Below are 23,656 nucleotides of genomic sequence, written 5' to 3'. Positions count from 1 at the left end.
CAGAGAACCACCTACCCGGGATCCTACTGAATCTCATGGCCCCTGGGAGCCAGGGACCTGCATGCTTAGTCTCTTCCAGGTTGCTAGGGCCACCATGACTCCAGTCATCATTGGTCATTTCAACATCCACATCGATGATTCACTCGGCACACCGGTCTCTTGCCACAGCCTCCATACCTCCAATGATCTTGTTCTACATCCAGCCTTAGTCTCTATGACTATGGTACCTGTGACTCCCATGCTCAGAAATACCCAAGAACTTGCCATTTTGGCAGCAACACAGTCTGAATCTCAACTTGACCACTTGATTCTCTGTTCTTTATCTTGTATTCTAGCTGCCTTTCTCAGGAGCTCAACCCCAACAATTCTGCCACCCTATAGGGACAACCATATAATCCACTGACCCTACTATTTTTTGCTACGCTACCAATCCCCTCATGTTCACACTTGATTCTTTAAATTCCCAGGGTGCATCAATATAGTGACTTTAAAAAAAAAAAGCATTCTTGACTCCATTGTCACTTTCAGCTTCTGTCATGTTTGTCTGGCAATTCCAATCATGTTTATTGTTAAGGGAGAATGTTGGCCTCACATTAAAATCACCTAGGGGGACTTTAAAAAGTTCAGATGTTCAGATGGCACCCCAGACCAGTTAAATTGGACTCTCTGCAAGTGTACCCACCCATTGATTTCTTTTAATATCCTCAGGTGATTCCAAAGTGCAGGTATAGCTGCAGACCCCCGAGCTAGCCTGTTCGCCTTTCCCCATCCCTCACTTCCTCCTTCCTGCTAAAGATGGAATGAATTATCTAATGGGAGGGGCATACCTGCCTCAGACCTTCCTCTCCCATGTTTTCTTTTTTTTTTTAAGATTTTATTTATTTATTTGAGAAAGAGAGTGGGCACACACATGATAGAGAGAGAGAGAGAGAGAGAGAGAGAGAGAAGCAGGCTCCCATGCTGAGCAGGGAGCCCGATGCAGGATTCGATCCCAGGACCCTGGGATCATGACCTGAGCCGAAGGCAGATGCTTAACCGGCTAAGCCATCCAGGCATCCCTCTCCCATCTTTCCAAAACTTCCTCCCTGTTCTACAAGAAGGGAAGGAAACTGGCAGCAACAAGATGAGTCTGGGATAGAGAATTTACCAAAGCACTTGTCTGAATACCTAAAGCTACATTCTCCTATCCATTTTAGAATAATGAAGGTTGCTCTTTTGCATCTATCTGAACATAGGAGGTGATGATGAATATTATTTATTGCCATTTACAATCCCCAAATTATATCTACTTCTCTGCCTAACCCGAGCTTCTACCCAAGCAACTGAATGTGGCTGGAGAAAAACACACAACGATGACACTTTAAATTTATGGCCATAACCTTAAGTTGGACCTCAGCACGGCCTGACAATCCAGCTACGCTCACACTGTCTGCTCTCTTCTCAAGCTGCCATGCTTTCCATGGACAACCTGGCTTCTTATTTCACTGAGAAAACAGTCAATGAGAAGCGACCTTCCTCATCGTCTTATCCAGATTTACCCTTTTGCTGTGAAGCCCATGTTTCCACCTACACTCCCATTGGCAGATTTAAGGCCAACCTCCCACTCAGTTCTATCCCTTCCTCTTTGCTCGAGGACACTGCCTGTAAACACCCTCTTTCTCTTGCTACATCATCAATTTCCTCATCTCTCCTGGATCATTCTCATCAGCATACAAACCTAGCATCTTCCATCTTTAAAAAGTTTTCCTTTACACATACATCTTTGTCTTTGTCTGTTCAAGTTGCTATAACATAAAATGCCATAAACTGGGTGGTATAAACTCTGTTATTTATTTCTCACCGTTCTGGAGGCTGGGAAGTCAAAGAGCAAGCTGCTGGCAGATTCAGTGTCTGGTGAAAGACCACTTCCTAGTTCACAGATGCCATCTTTTTCCTGTGTCTCCCTGGGGCTTCTTTCATAAGGGCATGTATCCCATTCATAAGGGCTCTTCCTTCATGGCTTAGCCACCTTCCATAGGCCTCACCTCCTAATACCTTCACCTTGAGGGTTAGGATTGCCACGTAGGAATTTGGGGTGGGTGAGGGGACACAAATAGTTGGTCCATGGCAATCTCTCCCCAGCTCCTATCCCACTGTCTCTACCCCCCTCTACAGCCAATCTCAAGAGTTGTCTAAACTCACTGTCTTTACATCCTCATTTCTCATTCTTTCTTAAATCTATATCTTTCATCCCCAACACTCCATTGATCCCAACCTTTTCAAGGTTGCCAAAAACATCCAAATCCAATGACCATTTATTAATTCTCATTCAAATTCCTAGAAATGTTTGGTTGAGCCAATTAATCCCTGCTTTTTACTCATGTGATTTCTGGCATTTCACACCCTCCTGGTTTTCTTTCTACTTCACTGGCTTCTCTTCTTCACTCTACTTTGCTGGAGTATCCTTCTTTTCCAGCCTCTGAATGTTGAATGCCCTAAGACTCAGTCTTGAAACTGCTTCTCTCCTCTAGCTACACTCACTTACACTGTCCCATACCCTCAAATATCATTTCAGTTAGTGAATCCCAAATTTGAATACCATCCTGAGTCTCCTTCCTGGAATGCAGCCTTGTATATGAAATTGCCTAGACAATAGCCAGCTTGTCGATTAGGTATCTTAAAATTAGCATATTTAAAACAGAGCTCTTATGTGGAAAACCCAAAAGACTCAACCCCAAAACTGCTAGAACTCATACAGGAATTCAGTAAAGTGGCAGGATATAAAATCAATGCACAGAAATCAGTGGCATTCCTATACACCAACAACAAGACAGAAGAGAGAGAAATGAAGGAGTCGATCCCATTTACAATTGCACCCAAAACCATGAGATACCTAGGAATAAATCTAACCAAAGAGGCAAAGGATCTGTACTCAGAAAACTACAAAATACTCATGAAAGAAATTGAGGAAGACACAAAGAAATGGAAAAAAGTTTCATGCTCGTGGATTGGAAGAACAAACATTATGAAGATGTCAATGCTACCTAGAGCAATCTACACATTCAATGCAATCCCCATGAAAATACCATCCACTTTTTTCAAAGAAATGGAACAAATAATCCTAAAATTTGTATGGAACCAGAAAAGACCCCGAATAGCCAGAGGAATGTTGAAAAAGAAAAGCAAAGCTGGCGGCATCACAATTCCGGACTTCCAGCTCTATTACAAAGCTGTCATCATCAAGACAGTACGGTACTGGCACAAAAACAGACACATAGATCAGTGGAACAGAATAGAGAGACTAGAAATGGACCCTCAACTCTATGGTCAACTAATCTTTGACAAAGCAGGAAAGAATGTCCAATGGAAAAAAGACAGTCTCTTCAACAAATGGGGTTGGGAAAATTGAACAGCCACATGCAGAAGAATGAAACTGGACCATTTCCTTACACCACACACAAAAATAGACTCCAAATGATTGAAAGACCTAAATGTGAGACGAGAGTCCTTCAAAATCCTAAAGGAGTACACAGGCAGCAACCTCTTCGACCTCAGCCACAGCAACTTCTTCCTAGAAACATCGCCAAAGGCAAGGGAAGCAAGGGCAAAAATGAACTATTGGGATTTCATCAAGATAAAAAGCTTTTGCACAGCAAAAGAAACAGCCCACAAAACCAAAAGACAACCGACAGAATGGGAGAAGGTATTTGCAAATGACATATCAGATAAAGGGCTAGTATCCAAAATCTATAAAGAACTTATCAAACTCAACACCCAAAGAATAAATAATCCAATCAAGAAATGGGCAGAAGACGTGAACAGACATTTTTCCAAAGAAGACATCCAAATGGCCAACAGACACATGAAAAAGTGCTCAACATCGCTCGGCATCAGGGAAATCCAAACCAAAACCTCAATGAGATACCACCTCACACCCGTCAGAATGGCTAAGATTAATAAGTCAGGAAACGGCAGATGTTGGCGGGGATGTGGAGAAAGGGGAACCCTCCTACACTGTTGGTGGGAATGCAAGCTGGTGCAACCACTCTGGAAAACAGTATGGAGGTTCCTCAAAAAGCTGAAAATAGAGCTACCATACGATCCAGCAATTGCACTACTGGGTATTTACCCCAAAGATACAAATGTAGGGATCTGAAGGGGTATGTGCACCCCAATGTTTATAGCAGCAATGTCCACAATAGCCAAACTGTGGAAAGAGCCAAGATGTCCATCGACAGATGAATGGATAAAGAAGATGTGCTATATATACACAATGGAATATTATGTAGCCATCAAAAGGAATGAGATCTTGCCATTTGCAACGACGTGGATGGAACTGGAGGGTGTTATGCTGAATGAAATAAGTCAATCAGAGAAAGACATGTATCATATGACCTCACTGATATGAGGACTTCTTAATCTCAGGAAACAAACTGAGGGTTGCTGGAGTGGTGGGGTGGTGGGAGGGATGGGGCAGCTGGGTGATAGACATTGGGGAGGGTATGTGCTATGGTGAGCGCTGTGAATTGTGCAAGGCTGTTGAATCACAGATCTGTACCTCTGAAACAAATAATGCAATATATGTTAAGAAAAAAAAGAAGAAGATAGCAGGAGGGGAAGAATGAAGGGGGGTAAATCAGAGGGGGAGACGAACCATGAGAGACGATGGATTCTGAAAAACAAACTGAAGGTTCTAGAGGGGCGGGGGGTGGGGGATGGGTTAGCCTGGTGATGGGTATTAAAGAGGGCACATTCTGTGTAGAGCACTGGGTGTTATATGCAAACAATGAATCATGGAACGCTACATCAAAAACTAATGATGTAATGTATGGTGATTAACATAACAATAAAAAATTTAAAGAAAAAAACCAGAGCTCTTTATTTTCTCTTCTATACTTGCTTCTCCCTCTGTGTCCTCCAGCTCAGTAAAGACAACCCATGCATTCATTTGCTTAGTTTTAACTCTAAGCTTGTGACTCTTCTCCTCTTGTCCAGTCCGTCAGCAAATCCTGTGGCTGTGCCTTTAAACGACATAGAAATAGGTCTGATTCTGCTTATTTGCTTCCTCATTTTTTTTTTTAAGATTCCACATATGAGTGAAATCATATGCTATTTGTCTTTCTCAGTTTGACTTATTTCACTTAGCATAATACCCTCTAGGTCCATCTAAGTTGTTGCGAATAGCATGAGCTCATCCTTTTTATGGCTGCATAATATTCCATTACATATAACTATAAATGCTTGTGTGCATGTGCGCGCACACACACACACACACACATACTGCATCTTCTTTATCCATTAGTCTACTGATGGACATTTAGGTTGCTTCCATATCTTGGCTGTTGTAAATAATGCTGCAATAATCATAAGGGTGCATATATCTTTTTGAATCAGTGTTTTTATTTCTTTGGATAAATATCCAGCAGTGGAATTGTTGGATCATATGATATTTCTATTTTTAACTTTTTGAGAAACTTTCGTACTGTAGTTGTATCAATTTACATTCCCACCAACAGTATATGAGGGTTCCTTTTTCTCCACATCCTTGTCAACACTTGTTATTTCTTGTCTTTTTGATTTTGCCATTCTGACAGGTGTAAGACAATATCTCATTGTCGTTTTGATTTTCATGTCTCTGATGATTAGTGATGTTGAGAATCTTCTCATGTGTCTGTTGGCAGCAATATATTTTCTTTGGAAAAAAATTCTATTCAGGTCCTCTGCCCATTTTTTTAATCAGGTTGCTTGCTTTTCTGGTATTGAGTTGTAGAAGTTCTTTATATATTTTGGATATTAACCCCCTATTGGATATATCATTTGCAAGTATCTTTTCTCAGTTAGTAGGTTGCCTTTTTGTTTTGTTGATGATTTCCTTTGCTGTGTTAAATCTTTTTAATTTGATGTAGTTCCAATAGTTTATCTTTGCTTTTCTTTCCCTTGAGCTTCTGTCTTGCCTCATAACTATAAAAATCCCCCTATGCCATGTCCTTTTGTCAATTAGTTTATACCATAATAATAGCTACCATTTATTGAATGCCAGGTACCATTCTAAGCATTCCATGTTATCCACTCACTTAATCCTCCAATCTGTGAAGTAGGTATTTTTATTATTATCATTATAGATGCAGTTTACGTAGGTTTCCATGATGACAAGCTAATAAGGGGGCAGCACTTGGATTCAAACCCAAGCAGTCTAGCTACCAAGTCAGCTTGCTCAGCCCCTACCTATACTGTCTTAATTTTATCAAGATTGTCATTGTCATTGTTAACAAAACTATATATTCAAATAGTGGCAGTATATAGTACAAAGAGAACTGTTTGGACCTCATTGTCCTTAGGGCTTTTTCCTGGTTCTTAAAGTATTAATTATCACTGAAAGGATTGAAAACTGACTTGTGCCTGTTGCAATTTTAACAGCTATGCATACTTAGAGAAACAAATGGACTGACTTATCACTTTAGAATCTTATAGTCCAAGAGAATCATATTCACATAAGCACAACAGAAATAAATGTTCAATCAGTAAGGGTTAGCCTTGCTTTAATAAAACCTCATTAAGAAAAAAATCTTAGATTACTGTATTAGGAAATGTCAACTTAAGGAATGGTTATTCATGTCACAAAGTAGTCTTCATGATTCACTATAATATTCTCAAATAATGAGCTTCTATAATATATTTAAAATATGATTCAATTACAAATATGTTATTAATGACAAATAAGATACTTAAAAAGGGGAGTAAAATAGTGGCACTTCAACCAGGTTGTACATTAGAGTCAACAGCGATGTTTTTTTTTTTTAAAGATTTTATTTATTTATTTGACACACAGAGAGAGCGAGAGAGAGAGAGAGAGAGAGAGAGAGAGAGAGAGGGAGAGCACAAGCAGGGGGAGCGGCAGGCAGAGGGAGAAGCAGGCTTCCTGCATGAGCAGGGAGCCCGATGTGGGGCTCGATCCCAGGACCCTGGGATCATGGCCTGAGCCGAAGGCAGCGGTTTAACCAACTGAGCCACCCAGGTGCCCCAGCGATGTTTTATTAATACAGATTCTTGGATCTCAATACAGATCGAAAGTCAGAATCTCTGGGTATATTTTAAAGAAGCTGCCCTTTTTCCTGCCTCCCCCATCCCACCCCAACTCACACACACATCCCAGATAATCTTTTTTTTTTTTTAAAGATTTTATTTATTTATTTATTTGAGAGAGAGAGAATGAGAGATAGAGAGCATGAGAGGGAAGAGGGTCAGAGGGAGAAGCAGACTCCCTGCTGAGCAGGGAGCCCGATGTGGGACTTGATCCCGGGACTCCAGGATCATGACCTGAGCTGAAGGCAGTCGCTTGACCAACTGAGCCACCCAGGCGCCCCACATCCCAGATAATCTTGATTCAGTCAGCTCATTGAGCAGTATTTGGAATCTCTGGCATAAGCCATTAAAGTCATAAACAGGTATAGGTAATATACATTTTAAGCATATTAGGCAAAGATATGGTCTTCCACAAAGAGTGAAGGGAAGCTGTCACAGTCTTGTGCTCAAAGTAATAAAATGAGAAACCTACAGAGAGACAAGTTTAGCAGTCTGACCTCCGAGCAAGCCCTTTTAGGGTTCCACCTGACAATGACTCCAGAAAGCCCAGAGACTTCATTTTCATATACAGTGTCAGTGGGAATAATTCATACCTAGTATGATAAGTTTTCAATAACCGTGAAAGAAACATATTTTGCTTCCAGTCTTTAATGGTGAACAAATAGAAAAAGTTCCAGAATGAGTTGGTAATAATTTCAAAATGTGACAGAATATATACATACATATAGAAAAGAAGCCCCCTTTGAGGCTGTTCTCATAAGGGAGCTAGTCACCTCAGTTGCTATAGGGAGATAGGAAAGTGCAAAAGGGAGGGCTTTGATTGTACTGAGGCACTACCTGATTTGGGGTAATTTGTTTAATTTTTTAATTTCAACTTTCTTATATATAAATAAGGATAATAATACTACATAGATTATTGAGGAAATTAAAGAAAATATATGTAAAGTGCTCAATAGTAGGTGCTCAATAGTTAATAACTCATTATTTTGAGAGTGGATTGGGAGTAGATCTATGGAATCAATCTCTCAGATCTCAAAATAAAACAAAAATTCAAAAAGAAATTTATCAGTAAGAAAGAAATTAAGCTTTACTGAAATAAGAGGGGGAGAGGAACCATGAGAGACGATGGACTCTGAGAAACAAACTGAGGGTTTTAGAGGGGAGGGGGTGGGGGGATGGGTTAGCCCAGTGATGGGTATTAAGGAGGGCATGTATTGCATGGAGCACTGGGTGTTATATGCAAACAATGAATCATGGAACAGTACAGCAAAAACTAATGATGTAATGTACGGTGACTAAAATAACATAATTTAAAAAAAAAAAATGGATGGACACCAGCTCCTTACTTTTCCTGTATGTCAGATGGCCACTCATCACGGGTGGTGCTTGAGAAAGCCCTCATCTTGGAGGGGCCAGCAATGAGAACACTGAACTCAGTTTTTAGTTGCTTGTATTACAGTTTATGTATACTTGGTTAAGTAGATTGACAGATTATATTAGCACAAGTCGCAGATGCTTTGGAATAATTCATAAGGAGAGGGGGAAAGACTATGGACATCTCAAGGCAAAGTTCTTTTTTTTTTTAAAGATTTTATTTATTTATTCATGAGAGACAGAGAGAGAGAGAGAGAGAGAGAGAGAGAAGCAGGCTCCCAAGGAGCAGGGAGCCTGATGCGGGACTCGATCCCAGGACCCTGGGATCATGACCTGAGCTGAAGGCAGACGCTTAACCATCTGAGCCACCCAGGCGCCCTCAAGGCAAAGTTCTTTAAAGGATTGTCAAATTTACAGAGTTTAGACATTTTCTTTTATAAACAGACAAGTTCTCCGAAATTTCCTGTCTTTCCTGTGGTAAGTGGTTGACAATAGTATGCTATCCAACCAATATTTTGAAAAAATATTTTTCAAGTAATGAGGATTGGAAATGTTTTTATCATTGTGCTCTTCATGCCAAAAATGAAGCATCACAGAAAAATAACTCACACAAATGGGAAACTTTTAACCTGTTTAAAAATCTTCCTCATGAAGAGTTTTACATCCTTTGTTAAAAAAAAAATCTTTTGATTAACTTGCAAAAAGACACAATTGACACTAAGGAAGGTGGAAATTTGTAGTTGAACTTCAACAAATGAGTCTTTAGGATTGGCGGATGGATTGAAATCTGAGCGTCATGAATTAGCTGACCTTTTTTATTTGGATCTACCTATCTCAGAAGCCTGATTTTTTTTCAACTGTGACCACCATTAAAACTAAGTGTTGAAAAACACCTGTCCTAGTCATATCTTCAAAGCACAGTGCTAAGATTTTAAAAACTAATTAAACATATTAGATTATAATTTTAACATGAACAGAAAGGTTCTCATGCCAATAATGCAATTTAAAAAATTATTCTAAAATAGTCATTTAATCTTTGCGTTGCTCTTAAATTTCTATTCTATAGAAATATATATGATATAGTAAAGCATGGTACGTGCATATAACTTATTAAATGAAAAATTAAATGTATATCAGTTGCCTGCTAAGAAGTTTTTACTGATGGGATGAGCATAAAAAAAATTAAAGGCAACTGATTCCGAATAAATTTATCAGTGGGATAAAGCAAGTCTCTCTTTTGTGCTGTACAAATATGTCCTACAAGAGAAAGGGCTAATCCCAAATAACTGTGAAATTTGTTGAGCTTAGAAATTTTTAGTGCCTGCCCTTGAGAGTGAGGCAAGTTGGTTTAATAAGGCTGGCAGGTGATTCCACACGATGACAGGATGATGGCAGGTGGAGGGAGGTGGCACAAAGGGGAGGTCTGGGTTGTATCTCAGCCTAGCCACATTGTAGTGTGGCTTAGGAGAGTCTCTCAAGCTCCCTGAGCCAAACACTTCATCTGCAAAATGGGCATAATCAAATTTACTTTCCAGGGTTTTCATCACGAGTGTATATTGTGAAGAACATTTCAGATTGAGTCATATGAAATTGCCACTCTTTGACATTTGTTGACATACAAAGACATATCCTTTAAACTAATAAAAACAGTGCTGGATATATGGAGATGTATTTTCAGAGATAATATTATTGTTTAAGCTCCTTATTTATTTCACATATACAATTTAGGTGATGTTATTCTTACTTGCTGACAGGACTAAACACACCCCAAGGATTTATCCTTTTTTGAAAGACATTGTTTTCTTCTGTCTGCCCAGCACTGCAACCTGTTCATTTCCTGCATTTTGAACTGGACTGCTCTGCCCGCTCATCTTAGTCGGATCAACTCCTCCGAGACTTGGCTCAGCCTTTGGGTCTCATTATGGGGAGACATGAAACTCATGCCGTAGGGTTAGTCCTCATCAAAGGGATAACTTGCATGCCTGATTCTGTGGCAACCAAAGTTTCGTTGGTAGAATTTAAAAAACAAGTCATCGTTTTAATTTATCTTCCATTGAAACTTGAAAGTACCGTATTAAAAGAGGCAGTTTTTGGCACAGTTTTAGAGCAGGGCTTAAATCCTTGGTGATTGTAATCATACTCTATCTTAAAGTCTGAAACTTCATAGGTCTTGGGGCTAATATTTATCTTCCAAGGACGCCTAATTTTCATTCATTAAATGAAATTTATTTTTGATGAATATGAACATTTGGGGTGCCTAATTTTCACTATTATTAAATGAAATTTATTTTTGATAAGTCTGAACATTGTGCCTGACTGCTTTTTAAAAGAAGAACTACAAGGTCCAGTAGAAGAAACTAAAGTTTTAAATGTTGATAATTGGAAATGATAAAATTTCTGTCTTAATTGATTCTGCTCTGAGTCCAAAAGTCCAGTCATGTGAACAGAGGGGATACAGGGCAGATGGTAGGGGGCAGCAGGCAGGATAGGAAGGCAGCAGGGAAAGGTTGGCCCAGTCCTGCAACAGGCCTGTGTGAAGGATGGAGCTGTGCAGACTCATGGAGGACACGTCAGGCTCAGGACCAGGAAGCCTGGGTGCCATGTCCTGTGGCACCCAATGACTGAGCCTTATGGTGAGCCACTTCTTTCTCTGGGTTTCAGTCCCCCATCTATCAAATGATGGGCTTGAAATAGATGATCTCTAAATTTCCCTCTAGCTTTGATGTTCTATCATTTGATAAAGAAATAACTTGTATCTGTATCTGTGAATGCCAATTATCTAGATATATACACATCCATATTCCATATGTGTGGGTACACAGCTGTGTGCATTTAAAATGGTCTCCGGAAACAAAGCAGGAGCAGAATGATACTTAGCTAATAGCAGGCCATCACCTGGAAAGAGAAGATTCTGAAATAAGAATATTCCTTACTTTATCAGTGAAAAATGACTTGTCCGAGTCTTTAGCTTGTTCACTGTTAAGACAGAAACAATTTGGCATTTGTACCTGCTCTGAAGGAAGTGGTGCAGCATAACCTTACTACCCTTACTTAGGTTTTTCTGAACATTTGACCCCATCTAGATTTAAAGGCAACTGATCAACTAGATACTCTTTTCTCTCTCCCCTTCCTTTTTTGTAATGGTAAGAGATGTTTATTGTAAAGAATCAAAATAAATATACATATATATATATAAAGAATAAAAGTAACTAGTAATCCCACCACTTTAATGAACATGTTCATCCTAATTTATTTAGATTTTGTTGATCAGGATTACTATTAGGTACTTTTGTAAGATGTACATTTACAAGTTTTTTTTTTTTAATTTTTAAATTAACTGAGATTTCCCCAGGGATTTAAGCAAGGAAAAAGTGTCAGATCGCTCTTTTAGAAAGATGGTTTTGGTTGCAGTGTGGAGTAATGCGAGCCATGGTGATAGGGGTACTGTCTGCCAATCTATTTCTGTGTCTCCCCCTTCTGAGCATGTGGTAGAATTGTGTTTCCCTGCCTTCTTGAAGTGAGGTGTGACTACATGGCTTAATTTGACCTATGGTCACCACCAAAACCACCTTAAAGTGACGTATGGTCATTTCTGAATGCACGTATTTAAGATCCACTGTGCAATTCATCATTTCCCCTTTCTTCTGCCGTGGCAGCCAGCAATATTCTAAATGGTAGGTATTCCATCAAGCTGGGTGCCTGAGGGAAAGTGATATGAAGCAGAGCTCTCCTCTCCTCCCCCTCCCCTAAGATGGACATACAGCAAGACAAAGAAACAAACATTTATTGCTTCAAATCTCTAAGATTTTGGCATTACCTTACTATCTTTATTTATACAGAGGACATGCCTGTAGAGGTAGGGAGAGGGGTTGGATATAATCTAGGAGGGAGATGTTATGGTCTGAACCAGTATCGTTGCAGTAGGGTTGGAGAAAGGAAGATGCATTTGAGAGATATTTAAGAGGAAGTGGGGGGCTTGATAATCAATAAGATATGAGGGTTGAAGGGGAAGATAGAATTAAAGATGATTCCTAGGTCTTGACTGGGGTAATTGGGAGGTTCATGGTACCATTTACTGATATTTTGATCACTGGAGGAGGACAAAATGTAGTTGATGGGGTGAGAAAAAGTTGGGAGATGATGAGCCAGTTTGGGCCCTAGTGGACTTGAGATATCTGGGACATCCAAATGGAGATGGTTAGTAGGCTGTTGACTGTACTAGAGCCCCAAACTGAACGAAGTAGAAAGAATGATATGTTTTTCCCAATGTATTTTCTCCAGTCATGTTTAAGGATGAAATAATATAGTAAATACTACACCTTACTTTCTTTTTTCTTTTAGAAACTACTTTTGTTGAAATGTTCTTTTGAACAAATTCTGTTCTTGATTGTGGACTGTGGTTTATTTTGCCTTCTTCCCTATAGAGGCATAGGACCACATCCCAGAATCTTGAAGTTGTTTGAGAGCTTTCTTGCTTCATTATCTTTCACATGTACCTCAGCCAGCTTTCCCTTAGTGTATTGGTTTCCTGTTACTGCCAAAACAAAGCACCGCAAACTGGGTGCTTAAAGCAATGGAGATGTGTTGTTTCAAAGTTCTGGAGGCTCAAAGTCCAAAATCAGGCTGTCAGCAGGACCATGCTCTCTCTAAGTTTGCAACACCTTTCTCTCAGCTTCTGGTGTTGCCAGAAATCCTTGACATTCCTTGGCCTGTAGCTGCATAACCCACTCTCTGCTTCTATCCTCACATGGCATTCTCTCTGTATCTCCGTGTCTTCCCATGGCCATCTTCTTACAAGCACACCAGTCAGATTGGATTAAAGGCTTACTCTACTCCAGTATGAACTCATCTTAACTAATTACATCTGCAACGACTCTATTTTCAAATAAAGTCATATTGCAAGGAACCGAGGGTTAGGACTTCGATGTATTTTGGTGGGGGAATAAATCAACCCATATCACTTGGTAAGACTGTGATAACCTCAAAATTTCAGTGCCTTTAATAACAAAGTTATTTTGGTTGTTGTTCATATTTGGCATTGGCTGCAGTTTGGCTCTAACTCTGAGATTTTGTTCTCCAAGTATCTTGCCCTTTTCAGGATCCAGGCTGAGGGAATAGCCACTATCTTGTTCATGAGACAAAGGAAAACTCCCAATGGTTGAACTACACGGTGGCTTATAAAGCTTCTGCTTGGGACTGGAATATGTCACTTCTAATCACATTTCATTGGCTAAGACAGGTCATATGGCTAACTCTGTAAGAATTAAAAGAATATGGGGGCGCCTGGGTGGCTCAGTCAGTTAACTCTCTGGCTTTGGCTCAGGTCATGATCCCAGGGTCCTGGGATCGAGACCCGCATCGGGCTCCCTGCTCAGCCGGGAGACTGCTTCTCTCTCTCCCTCTACCCCTCCCCCCCAACCTTGTGCTCACTCTCTCTCTCTCAAATAAATAAATAAAATCTTTTTAAAAATTAAAAAAAAAGAGAGAAGAATATGTATTGAGCACCTGCCACATATTAGGTGGTCAACAAATGGGAGGAACATTTCCAACAAGCGGGTCTTTTGACAAAGTGTTGGTTGCCTCATCTTTTCATTCAGGTAGCTTTCCCAGAACATGAACTAGGTCTTCTATTTCTTTTGCATCTCTCTGTGTTCTATATATATCAAATGTCTGGCACATGTTAATACTCAATAAAGTTTTTCTGAATAAATGAATGAATTTGCAGCTTGCATTCATTTTGTCTTTTACATCCTGATGAAAAAGATCTAGCTATTAAAACCCCAAAGCACATAGTTAAAGACGAAAATTTCATTCAGAAAAAATCACTTGCTGAAAGAGTCATAATCCAAAAATCACCTATTACTGCTTTTGAATTCTCTATTTTTAATATGAAAACTGGTACCTGAAATAAATGTGTCTTAAATTAGTTTTAAGAACCTCTTTAGCCCAGAACTTATTCATGGAGGGGAATTTTATTGTTCCCAGGGATAGACTCTCACCTTACCTAATCCTCACATCATGTATCTTTCTTCAACTTGACTTTTCATTTCCTAATAAATTTATACTTAGCTTTTGGTAAAGACTCTTTTGCCCCTCTCTGCTCTTAGACTAATCACACTAGACATTTTTAAAACATCTCCCCACAATATTGTAATGACCGACTCTTATATTTATTTGTGCTTATTTATGTTTTAATTTTTGATTCCTTAATATTTAAGTAGTTTAAAAATAAAAATATCAACAAGTTAAAGGCACCAAGATTATCTGAAGAGACATATTAGAAAAATATTCTGGAAGCTAAATATATCAAACTTTATTCATCCACAAAGGTTTTTTACCCAAGATAGCATACAAAAACAACTGATCTTTTTTTTCCTTTATCTCTCTTCAAATTACTGCAAGGTAGCACAGATATTTCCAAAAATACTTGTGAATAAAGCTTATCAGATTAACCATTTTCATGGTTATACAGCTGAAAAGAAAATGGAAAAAATATCCTCATTCTGAGACTGTTCCATCTCCCTGGACTTGACGTTAGCCAACCTCTAAAAATTACCGTATATCTCTTTACAGAGGCACCACACTAAATTTAGGATTTCTCCCTCCACTGAGGAGAGGCCAGTTGCTCACCAAGGTCAGGACCCCCAAATCTGCAGGGAATGCTCAAAACCAGGGCCTATCCAACAATTTTTCTTAGCCTGGCAGCCCAGCTTGCTCTCAACTGTCACAGACATGCAAATCCAAACATGTCCTTTATCTCCTTTTTAAAAGTTTTATTTTCATATTTTCTTTAATTGTGCAGAAATTATCCTTTTTAGAAGCATAAAAGTTACTGGAAAAATTACAAAAGGTGGCATCTACCCTGAGGCTGGAGTCATCATTCCCTAGCATCTCAGAAGCAAGGATAGATTTACTAGGAAGAACTCTACTGTGCCCGCCTAAAAGCAAGCGAAACAGAGGCTAACGGTAAATGCCTTCAATACTTTTTGGAAAAAAAAATCCATCAAAGGTTTAGCTGCATGATATTTATAACGGCCTTACTGTTCTCTTTCAAAAACTGAAATGCCCTTCTCCAACACTCGAAAAAAATCGCTTGTGCTTTTCATCTTTCCGTCTTAGAGTGTAAACATTGTTTTGAGTGAAAAGAGCTGAAGGAGCGCTTACTTTCCCTTGAAATTTTATTTTTAAATAAGAGAGGGAGAAAATCCTTTTTCTGACTAATACTAATAATACAGGTCAAAGTGTCAGGCTATATACAATTAAATGGAAAACAAAAAAGGTTCCCCCTCTTTTTCCCACAGCACAATGGCACTGGAATATAAATTACCGATGAAGATGAAATAATACTTCAAAGCCTGTAGGGCAGGGCAGTGCAGTGTTTACAAAGTATTTTCTAGGGCATGATGAGACATTAAAGATGACGGTAACCCATGGACTTGAGGGTGTTACTGAATAGTCTCAAACTAGCATGAGGTAGGATTTTAGGTCCCTATAGCTTGTGACCCCATGATATGCTTTGTTTCATAGGGCAGCTGCAGTTATCAACAGATGTTTCAGCAATAAATAATTGGTATCATCTCGGAAAAGACCCATCTACCTGGGGAGAGGGCATAATACCAAAAACACTGCCTAGCTATTACAGCCACATTAATCTCCCATCTCTCCAGGTTTCTTGGGGAGCGTACTGCAGGTGTTTTTTCTGGGAGAGAGGGAACAAACTCTCTCAAGTCAGCAAGCTTTGTGTGGAGTGTAAAGGAGGTTGGCCCCTGCCATAAATTTCTGTCTGTGGCCACACACCAAAGGAGAAAAGATTGGGGTTGGGGGGTAGGAGGGGGGGTGCACAGGGAGGGAGGAAATGGGGGAGGCTGTGGAGAACAGAAAGCAAAGCATAAAACACATAATTTTACTTGTTTAAGTTCAGCCCAAGAGAGTAACATTATAAATGACTCTTAATTTCACCAACTCAGGCACTCAGCAGAATTCTATGTTAACTTTGATCTGTTATTTCTGGAATTAAGTTTAATTAAATTAAACTTAACAGGGTTTACACTCTAAGTGTATTGCAAATTTTAAAAATAGAGGGGAAAGTTTATATGGGAAGGATTCCTTTCAAGGCAAAGAAAACCATGGTAAGTTTAGGTTTGTGAAAAAATTGGAAGAAGAGATAAGTTGGCTGAAAAGACAAGGTCAGCAGGCTTTGACTAATTTTTTATGCAAGAACAGAAGCTCATAATTAATTGATTATTAAAACATAGTCATCCAGCTTCAGTAGAGTATATATTGAAATCAATGGATAATGGGACAACAACAAATCATGGAATTCACTTGAGATACTTTTGACAAGCTAAGATATCAAAAGTCTCGCGAGTTCACAGAGTGCTATAGTTCTCTGTATTTACAAAACAGAGTGGTTTAGTAATTGTGCACTTGGGGTCTGACACAATAGGAAAGCATCCTAAGAGTCTTCGGGGGGTGTGGTTACTTAATTTATAGCTTGCTGGGGAAGCTAAAGAAAATGATGCTCAGAGTTCAAAAAGCTCCCAGGTTAAATACAACAGGGACTAAAGAAGCCTAATGGACTGATTCTTAGAGCTGCCACTAGTGATCTTGTGAGCTGGACATAAACATCTTAAATTCCCGATGTCTCTATTTCCCCCAACTGTGACATCCGTGTAGTATAGAGAGGGAAAGTAGAAGGAATAATAAATGGACTCTTAAAACAGTCTAACAACTATGAGCAGCTTGTCTCCCAACTCACATTAACCCCCAAATGCAGCAAGACCAAGTTTTCAAAATACCTTCTTCAGTTTTTCAACAAAGTCACTATCAGGTTTGCACGCAGGGAGGGGGATCTGGTGGTTGTGGGACGGACCCAGAGGAGTAAAACCCTGGTTATGGTGATGTGCTGTGTCTCCCTCTCTCAGCCTATGTTTGAAATTCAGAGGAACTTTCTGAGCCCCACAGGTCAAAGCAGGGGTCCCTCCTTCTGTGAAGCTATCCTGTTCTCACCTTCCTTGGAAGCCTTGAAAGTTCTATACCACTGGCGGCCGAATCACACAAGGCTTTCCAAGCAGGTAAAGCAACTATTGGCTTTTCAGGAACTTGGTCCCAGTCTAAACAAGTTCCTGGAATCGATGGGAAGGAGATTGCTTTTATCGTTGGTCTCCTGCAACCTTCACATTGCAACCTCCCTTACCCCTTACCTTGCCCCTTCTCCCCTCACATACCTGGTCAGGCTCTCTGACCTCCCCCCTCACTCTTCAACCTCTTCTTTCCTTTAGAACACTGGTTCTCAAGCTCTAGCATGCACAGGTATCATCTGGAGGGCTTGTCTAATGCTCATTGTTACACCCTCAGCCCCAGAGTTTTTGACTTGGTAAGACTAGGATGGGGCCCAAGAATCTGAATATCCCACAAGTTTCCAGGTAATCTAGACCTGCTGCTGTGAGGGCTCATTTTAAGCATCACTGCTGAAGAACTGCCCTGTTCAACAAAATAGTAGCCCTATTCACATGTGGTTATTTATATAGAAATTGATTTTTAAAAATTTAATAATACTAAGAAATTCAGTTCTTCAATCATACTTGCCACATTTCAAGTGCTGGAAAGCCACAGGTGGCCAGGGCCTAATGTACTGGGCAGCAGAGCTATGGAAGATTTCCAACATTGCAGGAAGCTCTGCTGGACAGCCTCCAACTTGCTTTAGGGTAAACAAGTCTCAGGGATTTTACCTGTGTTTTTGAGTTCTTTAGTTGGGGCTTCCTGAGGGCAAATTGGCAGTGAGTTGGAGGAAAGAGTAGCTTTACCACTCACTGGTCTGTTCCCCTGGGCACATTCATCTCCCTGCACCTTAATTTCCTCATCTGTAAAATGGGGATGATAATGGTAATAATCACTGGAAGGCCATTTTGAGAATTAAATGAGGTGATGCATGTGCAAGCGCTTTGTAAAATCCACAGTGATACACAAATTATAGTTTTTATTCCATTCGGCTTTTCCACCTATGTCAAGCCTGCTGATTTAAAATCCCTGACTCACCACTGCATTCTTTCCAAGTATTCACTTTCCTTTGCCTGCAGCCCCCAGTCTACTTAACCCCAGTCTGTTTATTTTTGGGGGGAAGGGTGTAGGAAAAGTGGGGGTTTTGTTATTCTATTAAGCCTCCAAAGATGCCATTATATGTATGTGGATCAGGGAAACTTTCCCAGATTTCTGTTTTGATAGGCAAAGACAATATCTATACATTTACTTTGGGATGACCCAAAAACACATTCTCATGTAAACTGACGAAATAAACTTTAAAAAAGGAGCATTTCAAAATAAAAATGTTACGAGCCATGGCAGAAAGAAAACTACTGCTTCTGGCCTACCAAGGATATAATAAATATTTCAGGATGACAGGTTTCTCACTAGACCCACTGACCACCCTTCTCCACTTTTACTTGACTTGGCTTTCCAACGGAAGGTCTTATAGGCAGGCGATGCTTTCTAAAAGCCATTTCCCCACATTAGTCAATCTGGCAGAGCCGACCATAAGGGTAGGGGCTGTCTTATGCTTCAAAGAAATTTAATCTATTAGACCACTTAGAGGCTAAATGCCTTACTTGGGGGTGTCAGAGGAACAGGTGGTGGGGCTCTCCCTACCAGTAACTGCTGCAACCCGGCGCCAATCACATCCTGCAGGTTTGTTTTGTCCTCTGGGCCCACAGCTTGTTTGTACTGCCACTTTTCAGGCACGAAGGGCCACTTCATTTCCTTTGCCTCCTGGATCAGGGTCCTTAACTCGCTGGGGAGTGAAGCTGAAAAGGTCAGAGTTCAGGTAAGGAAATTGCAGTCAAAGAAAAGGCTGTTGAGTTACCAATGTTATGATGAAGCACCTCAGTGGCGGCAAAAAAACATTTTTCCTACCTCTTGCTGGCCGGTCTAAAGCTGGTGGTTCTGACTCAAAGAATAATAGCGCAAAGCTATCTGTCAGGGGTGGCCCTGGTCTACTTTGCCCTTCAGGTAAATTGGGGTAGTCAGGCATTAAGAAAGGTTTTTAGCAGGAAGTAAAGCACTTCAGTGACTATCTCTGCATGAAGAATCAGAGAAAGGAATGAAGGAAATATTATTTTCCCTGTAAAATGAGAAAGGGACTGAGATGGAATGACATCTGGGACTTGTGGTAGCTGGGTAAGGCATAAAGTCAATTTGTACAACCTCTTTTTACTTCTCCAAGACCTCACCTCACTTCATTGCATACTTTCACTACGGACTACGTTTGAATATAGGTGATTAATAAAAAAAACCCAAATAAAATTTGAAATGGTACCAATTTATTGTGAAATGGCCCTGTTTCATGTTAGTAGATACGTTCGATCTCTTCCTGGGCTCCACACCTAATTACGGAGGTCCATGACCTCCTATCCAAACGTGGAAAACCTAAAAAGCTTGGGAAACTAGAATGTTTTTTCTTAAGTTTGGCACCCTAACCAGACTTGAATTGACTAGAGGCTCTTTATGGCTTGTTTATCTTATTTAGTGAGATTAGCCAAAAGTTTTGTTGCAAAAATTTTAATGTTTGACTCTAGATGCTGCCCCAGCTTCTGCTGGAGTATGAATATAACAGATGGTCCCTGCACCATACTACCTTCCTAACATTTGAAAAATTCTGAATGCTGAAGCACATGTGAAGCCCCAGCATTCAGGATTATGGACCTGATTATATGACTGCCTGTTATAAAGCTCTAGGTGCTTGTCTTGCAGCCATTTCATACTCAAAAGTATCTGAAGCTGGGGGTGCCTGGGTGGCTTAGATGGTTAAGCATCTGTCTTTGACCTCAGGTCGTGATCTCCATCCAGGTCCTGGGATCAGGTCCTGGGATCAGGCCCTGCATCGGGCTCCCTGCTCAGTGGGGTGTCTGCTTTTCCCTCTCCCTCGCCTCTCCCCTCTGCGTGTGCTCTCTCTCTCTCTCTCTCTCTCTCAAATGAATAATGAATAAATAAAATCTTTTAAAAAAAGTATCTAAAGCTGAACTCACCATCTTTTTTCTAAATCTGTTTCTCTATTCTTTATTTTGATGAATGCTACCACCATTCACTGAGTCACCCAAGTACAAAACCTAGAAGTCAGTCTAGACTGTTTGCTCTTTCTTGCCCCTCAACCTAACTGGTTATCAAATTCTGTAGATCCTAAAATCCATTTCCTCCTTTTCATTATCAGTAACTCTTGTCTGAACCACTGTTTCCTATCTTGCCCCAACCACTCCAACTTCCACACTGTTGTTGATCCCCATCTTGCTAAAACACAAGATAGACCAGGCCATTGCCCTGAATAAAATTCTTTAATGGTTTTGTATCTCCTGTCCTCACTTTTGCATTGCCCTCCCCCAGTCCTTTCATGATCAATCTCAGGCTCACTGGCTTCAATGCAAACATGACTACTTCTCATTAGCCTGCCATGACCACCCTGTGGAATTAAAATGTCCCTCCTGAGTGCTCCCAAACCCCAAAATGCATGGCCTTTCAGTGTTCATCCCACTGCTCCGTCATCACACTTTCCTCTCATTTTACTGTGAGTTCCCCGAAGACAGACATCATGTCTTGTCACTGTTGCAAATCACACCATGATGGTTAAAAGAAGGATTAGTCTTATATCTACATGAAACATGCTAAACAGGACAAAAGAGATATGACAGAGAGAGTAAAAAACAAAAAGAAAAGGAGGAAGAAGACCTAACTCTGCCCTAGTCCACGATGCCCTTCTGTGTCCTTGCCACCAACTGCGCAAACGTAGGGAAGACTGCTAATGGGGAAACATTGCTTGGCACTGAGGAGATATCGAATGGGCCACACCAGCGAGCAATCCTTACCGACTCCTGAGGATGATTTACAAACACCACGCTGAAATCATTGCTCTCTGATTCAGCAGCCCGGACCTACTGAACACTGACTGTGCAGTGCGATTGCACTCCTCCAAAGGAAGCAGAGCCCTGGCATTAGGGACCCACGTGGTCATAATCTGCTAGGAAGCCTGGCCCTCTGACGGCCAAAAGTGTTCCAATATATTTATGTAGAGAAAATTTCTCTCTCTCTTTTTTTAAGATTTTTATTTATTTATTTGAAAGAGAGAAGGGGCAGAGGGAGAGGGAGAAAGAATCTGAAGCAGACTCCACTCTGAGCGCAGAGGCCGACGCAGGGCTTGATCCCATGACTCTGAGATCACGATCTGAGCTGAGCCCAAGAGTCAGCGGCTTTAACCGACTGAGTCACCCAGGTGCCCCTAAAGAAAGTTACTTAAATGATATTTGTAAATAGTCAAGAATAGGATGACTATTAAGTCTTGTTCACTTAGGACAGTCCTATGTGTTCCTAGTGGACTTCTTTTTTTTTTTTTAAGATTTTATTTATTTTATTTGAGAGAGAGAGAATGAGAGATAGAAAGCACGAGAGGGAAGAGGGTCAGAGAGAGAAGCAGACTCCCTGCTGAGCAGGGAGCCCGATGCGGGACTCGATCCCAGGACTCCAGGATCATGACCTGAGCTGAAGGCAGTCACTTAACCAACTGAGCCACCCAGGCGCCCCCCTAGTGGACTTCTTTATATTGCCCCTTCTCGCTCTCAAGTATCCCATTTGATTGACAAATTATTTGGGCATTCTGTCCAAGAGTATCAAGCTCAGGAGTCAAATGAGTAGTCAAATGACAACAGGAATCTGATTTCTAGATTCAAAGAGTTTCACCATACATTGGCACGGAATAGTTTAAATATTTTCAATTTTTTTTCATGGTGACAGAGAAAAATCTGTTCTACACAACTCATTTTTCCCTTCCCCATTCCACCCTCTCCCTGCGGATCATGCCAGAGCATGGAGAGTCCAGTGTGGCATACCGAAATAAGTGATGCCTCTGAAATACATTTTAAAAATGTGTCTGTGTTTAGATTTCAGTTCCTTCTCTATTTCTGAGGAAGTTGCTAAGGGTAGTCTCCCATGCTGACAAGGACAATTTCTGAGGGGAGAGGTTAGGATGGAGAGGAGGAAGGGAAAAAATAAAATCACAGTGATCATGTTCAAGTCCTCTGACTTGTCCTGTCACCATAGGTGACCCTGTACTAATGTCTTTCCCTTGGAGTACATGCAAGCGACGACTTTGGCGACAGCACAACCCGCCCACCAGTATTACTCAGAAATCACCTGCTGAGGGAAGAACTCGGTGCTTGGACTGCATTTAGTTGTACTGATGGCGCGTGGGGTCGACCCCGCAGCTTGCCTCCATGGGGATGGATTAATGCTAAGATTGCCAATGGCTCAGCGTAGATTTCCTCCCCCATTGGCTTATCAGATTCAGCCAAGCCCATCAGTCAGCCCCTGACGGAGCAGTACCCTCTACTGCCTCTCTGATCACTTCCTTCCCCAAGCAGCTTACCTGAAGGGCCGTTGCTAATTGAGTGATTTTGTGGCCCTGATGTGCCTTATCTGGAACTAAACTGATTATTTCTCCTATTCTATGGCACTTGGGAAGAAAAAGAAGAAAATGCTATCCAACTGGGGGCTCTGAGTTTTCACGAGGGAGAACACAAAACTTAAAGGAATTTGGGCTGAGTAGACAAAGGATGTCATGTAGTAAAAGGACAGGAGGAGAAACTTCAGTAGATAGAACGCAACACACTGCCCCTGGGGAGAGCTGCAGCATGTTCTGGAGGTGCTAAGTACCTGCCGCTCCCTGACAAGGGGCTAACACCTGCCAGTGTGTGCTCAGGCTGATGGGCACATAGAACTAGCTAGCAAAATCACACAGCGGTGTATCTGGTTAGTAAATAAGGAAATCGCATAAACTGAGGTGTTGTGAAACAATGGGACATACGGCATTTTATCTTGAAAGGTGCATAAATGACAGATTAGAAAAATTTAAGACCTCCATAGGTACCTAAAAGTGCCTCTGTAAAAAATGTGTGTGCCCATATACAAGAATGTGGAGGGAAAGGCTTCTCCAGAGCCTTTCCCCATTACATAATCATCAACAACAAAAGAGATGGGGAGTGTGCATTTTATGTGATCATCTTATTTCTGCAAGGAATAGCAAATCACTAAAAATACAAAGAAAAATATTAAAAGCACATAAAAGGGACACACTTATAGAAATGGAGGAACATTTATTCAAATGCTATAAAGAAATCTAAGGAAAGAAGATTCTCTCTTCAAAACTGGCTATGGGGGAGATAAGAAATACTTCAACTTTCCA

At 40.6% G+C, this 23,656-nt stretch overlaps 1 protein-coding gene across 9 annotated transcripts in view; it reads right to left on the bottom strand.

Moving 5' to 3' along the window:
- The window catches only part of ALPK1 (alpha kinase 1), a 119,674-nt gene that overhangs the window by 36,451 nt on the left and 59,567 nt on the right, over positions 1-23,656 (bottom strand). For 6 of the 9 annotated variants that reach the window (XM_025874060.2, XM_025874057.2, XM_025874062.2 and 3 more), the window contains one exon: positions 19,081-19,235. The exons of 2 other annotated variants lie outside the window; for them this stretch is intronic. In XM_025874060.2, coding sequence (XP_025729845.1) covers positions 19,081-19,235 — 155 coding nt within the window. Of the gene's footprint in view, positions 1-19,080; positions 19,236-23,656 lie in introns of those variants that run through there. One more of the 9 variants, XM_025874066.2, reaches the window with a different exon arrangement.

The sequence above is a fragment of the Callorhinus ursinus genome, unplaced genomic scaffold (genome assembly GCF_003265705.2).
Source record: "Callorhinus ursinus isolate GAN/ISIS: 27379988/994484 unplaced genomic scaffold, GSC_fseal_2.0 scaffold4, whole genome shotgun sequence".
NCBI classification, from domain to species: Eukaryota; Metazoa; Chordata; class Mammalia; order Carnivora; family Otariidae; genus Callorhinus; species Callorhinus ursinus.
Note: the sequence above shows the minus strand (reverse complement) of the source record. Positions and strands in the feature narration are given on the sequence as shown.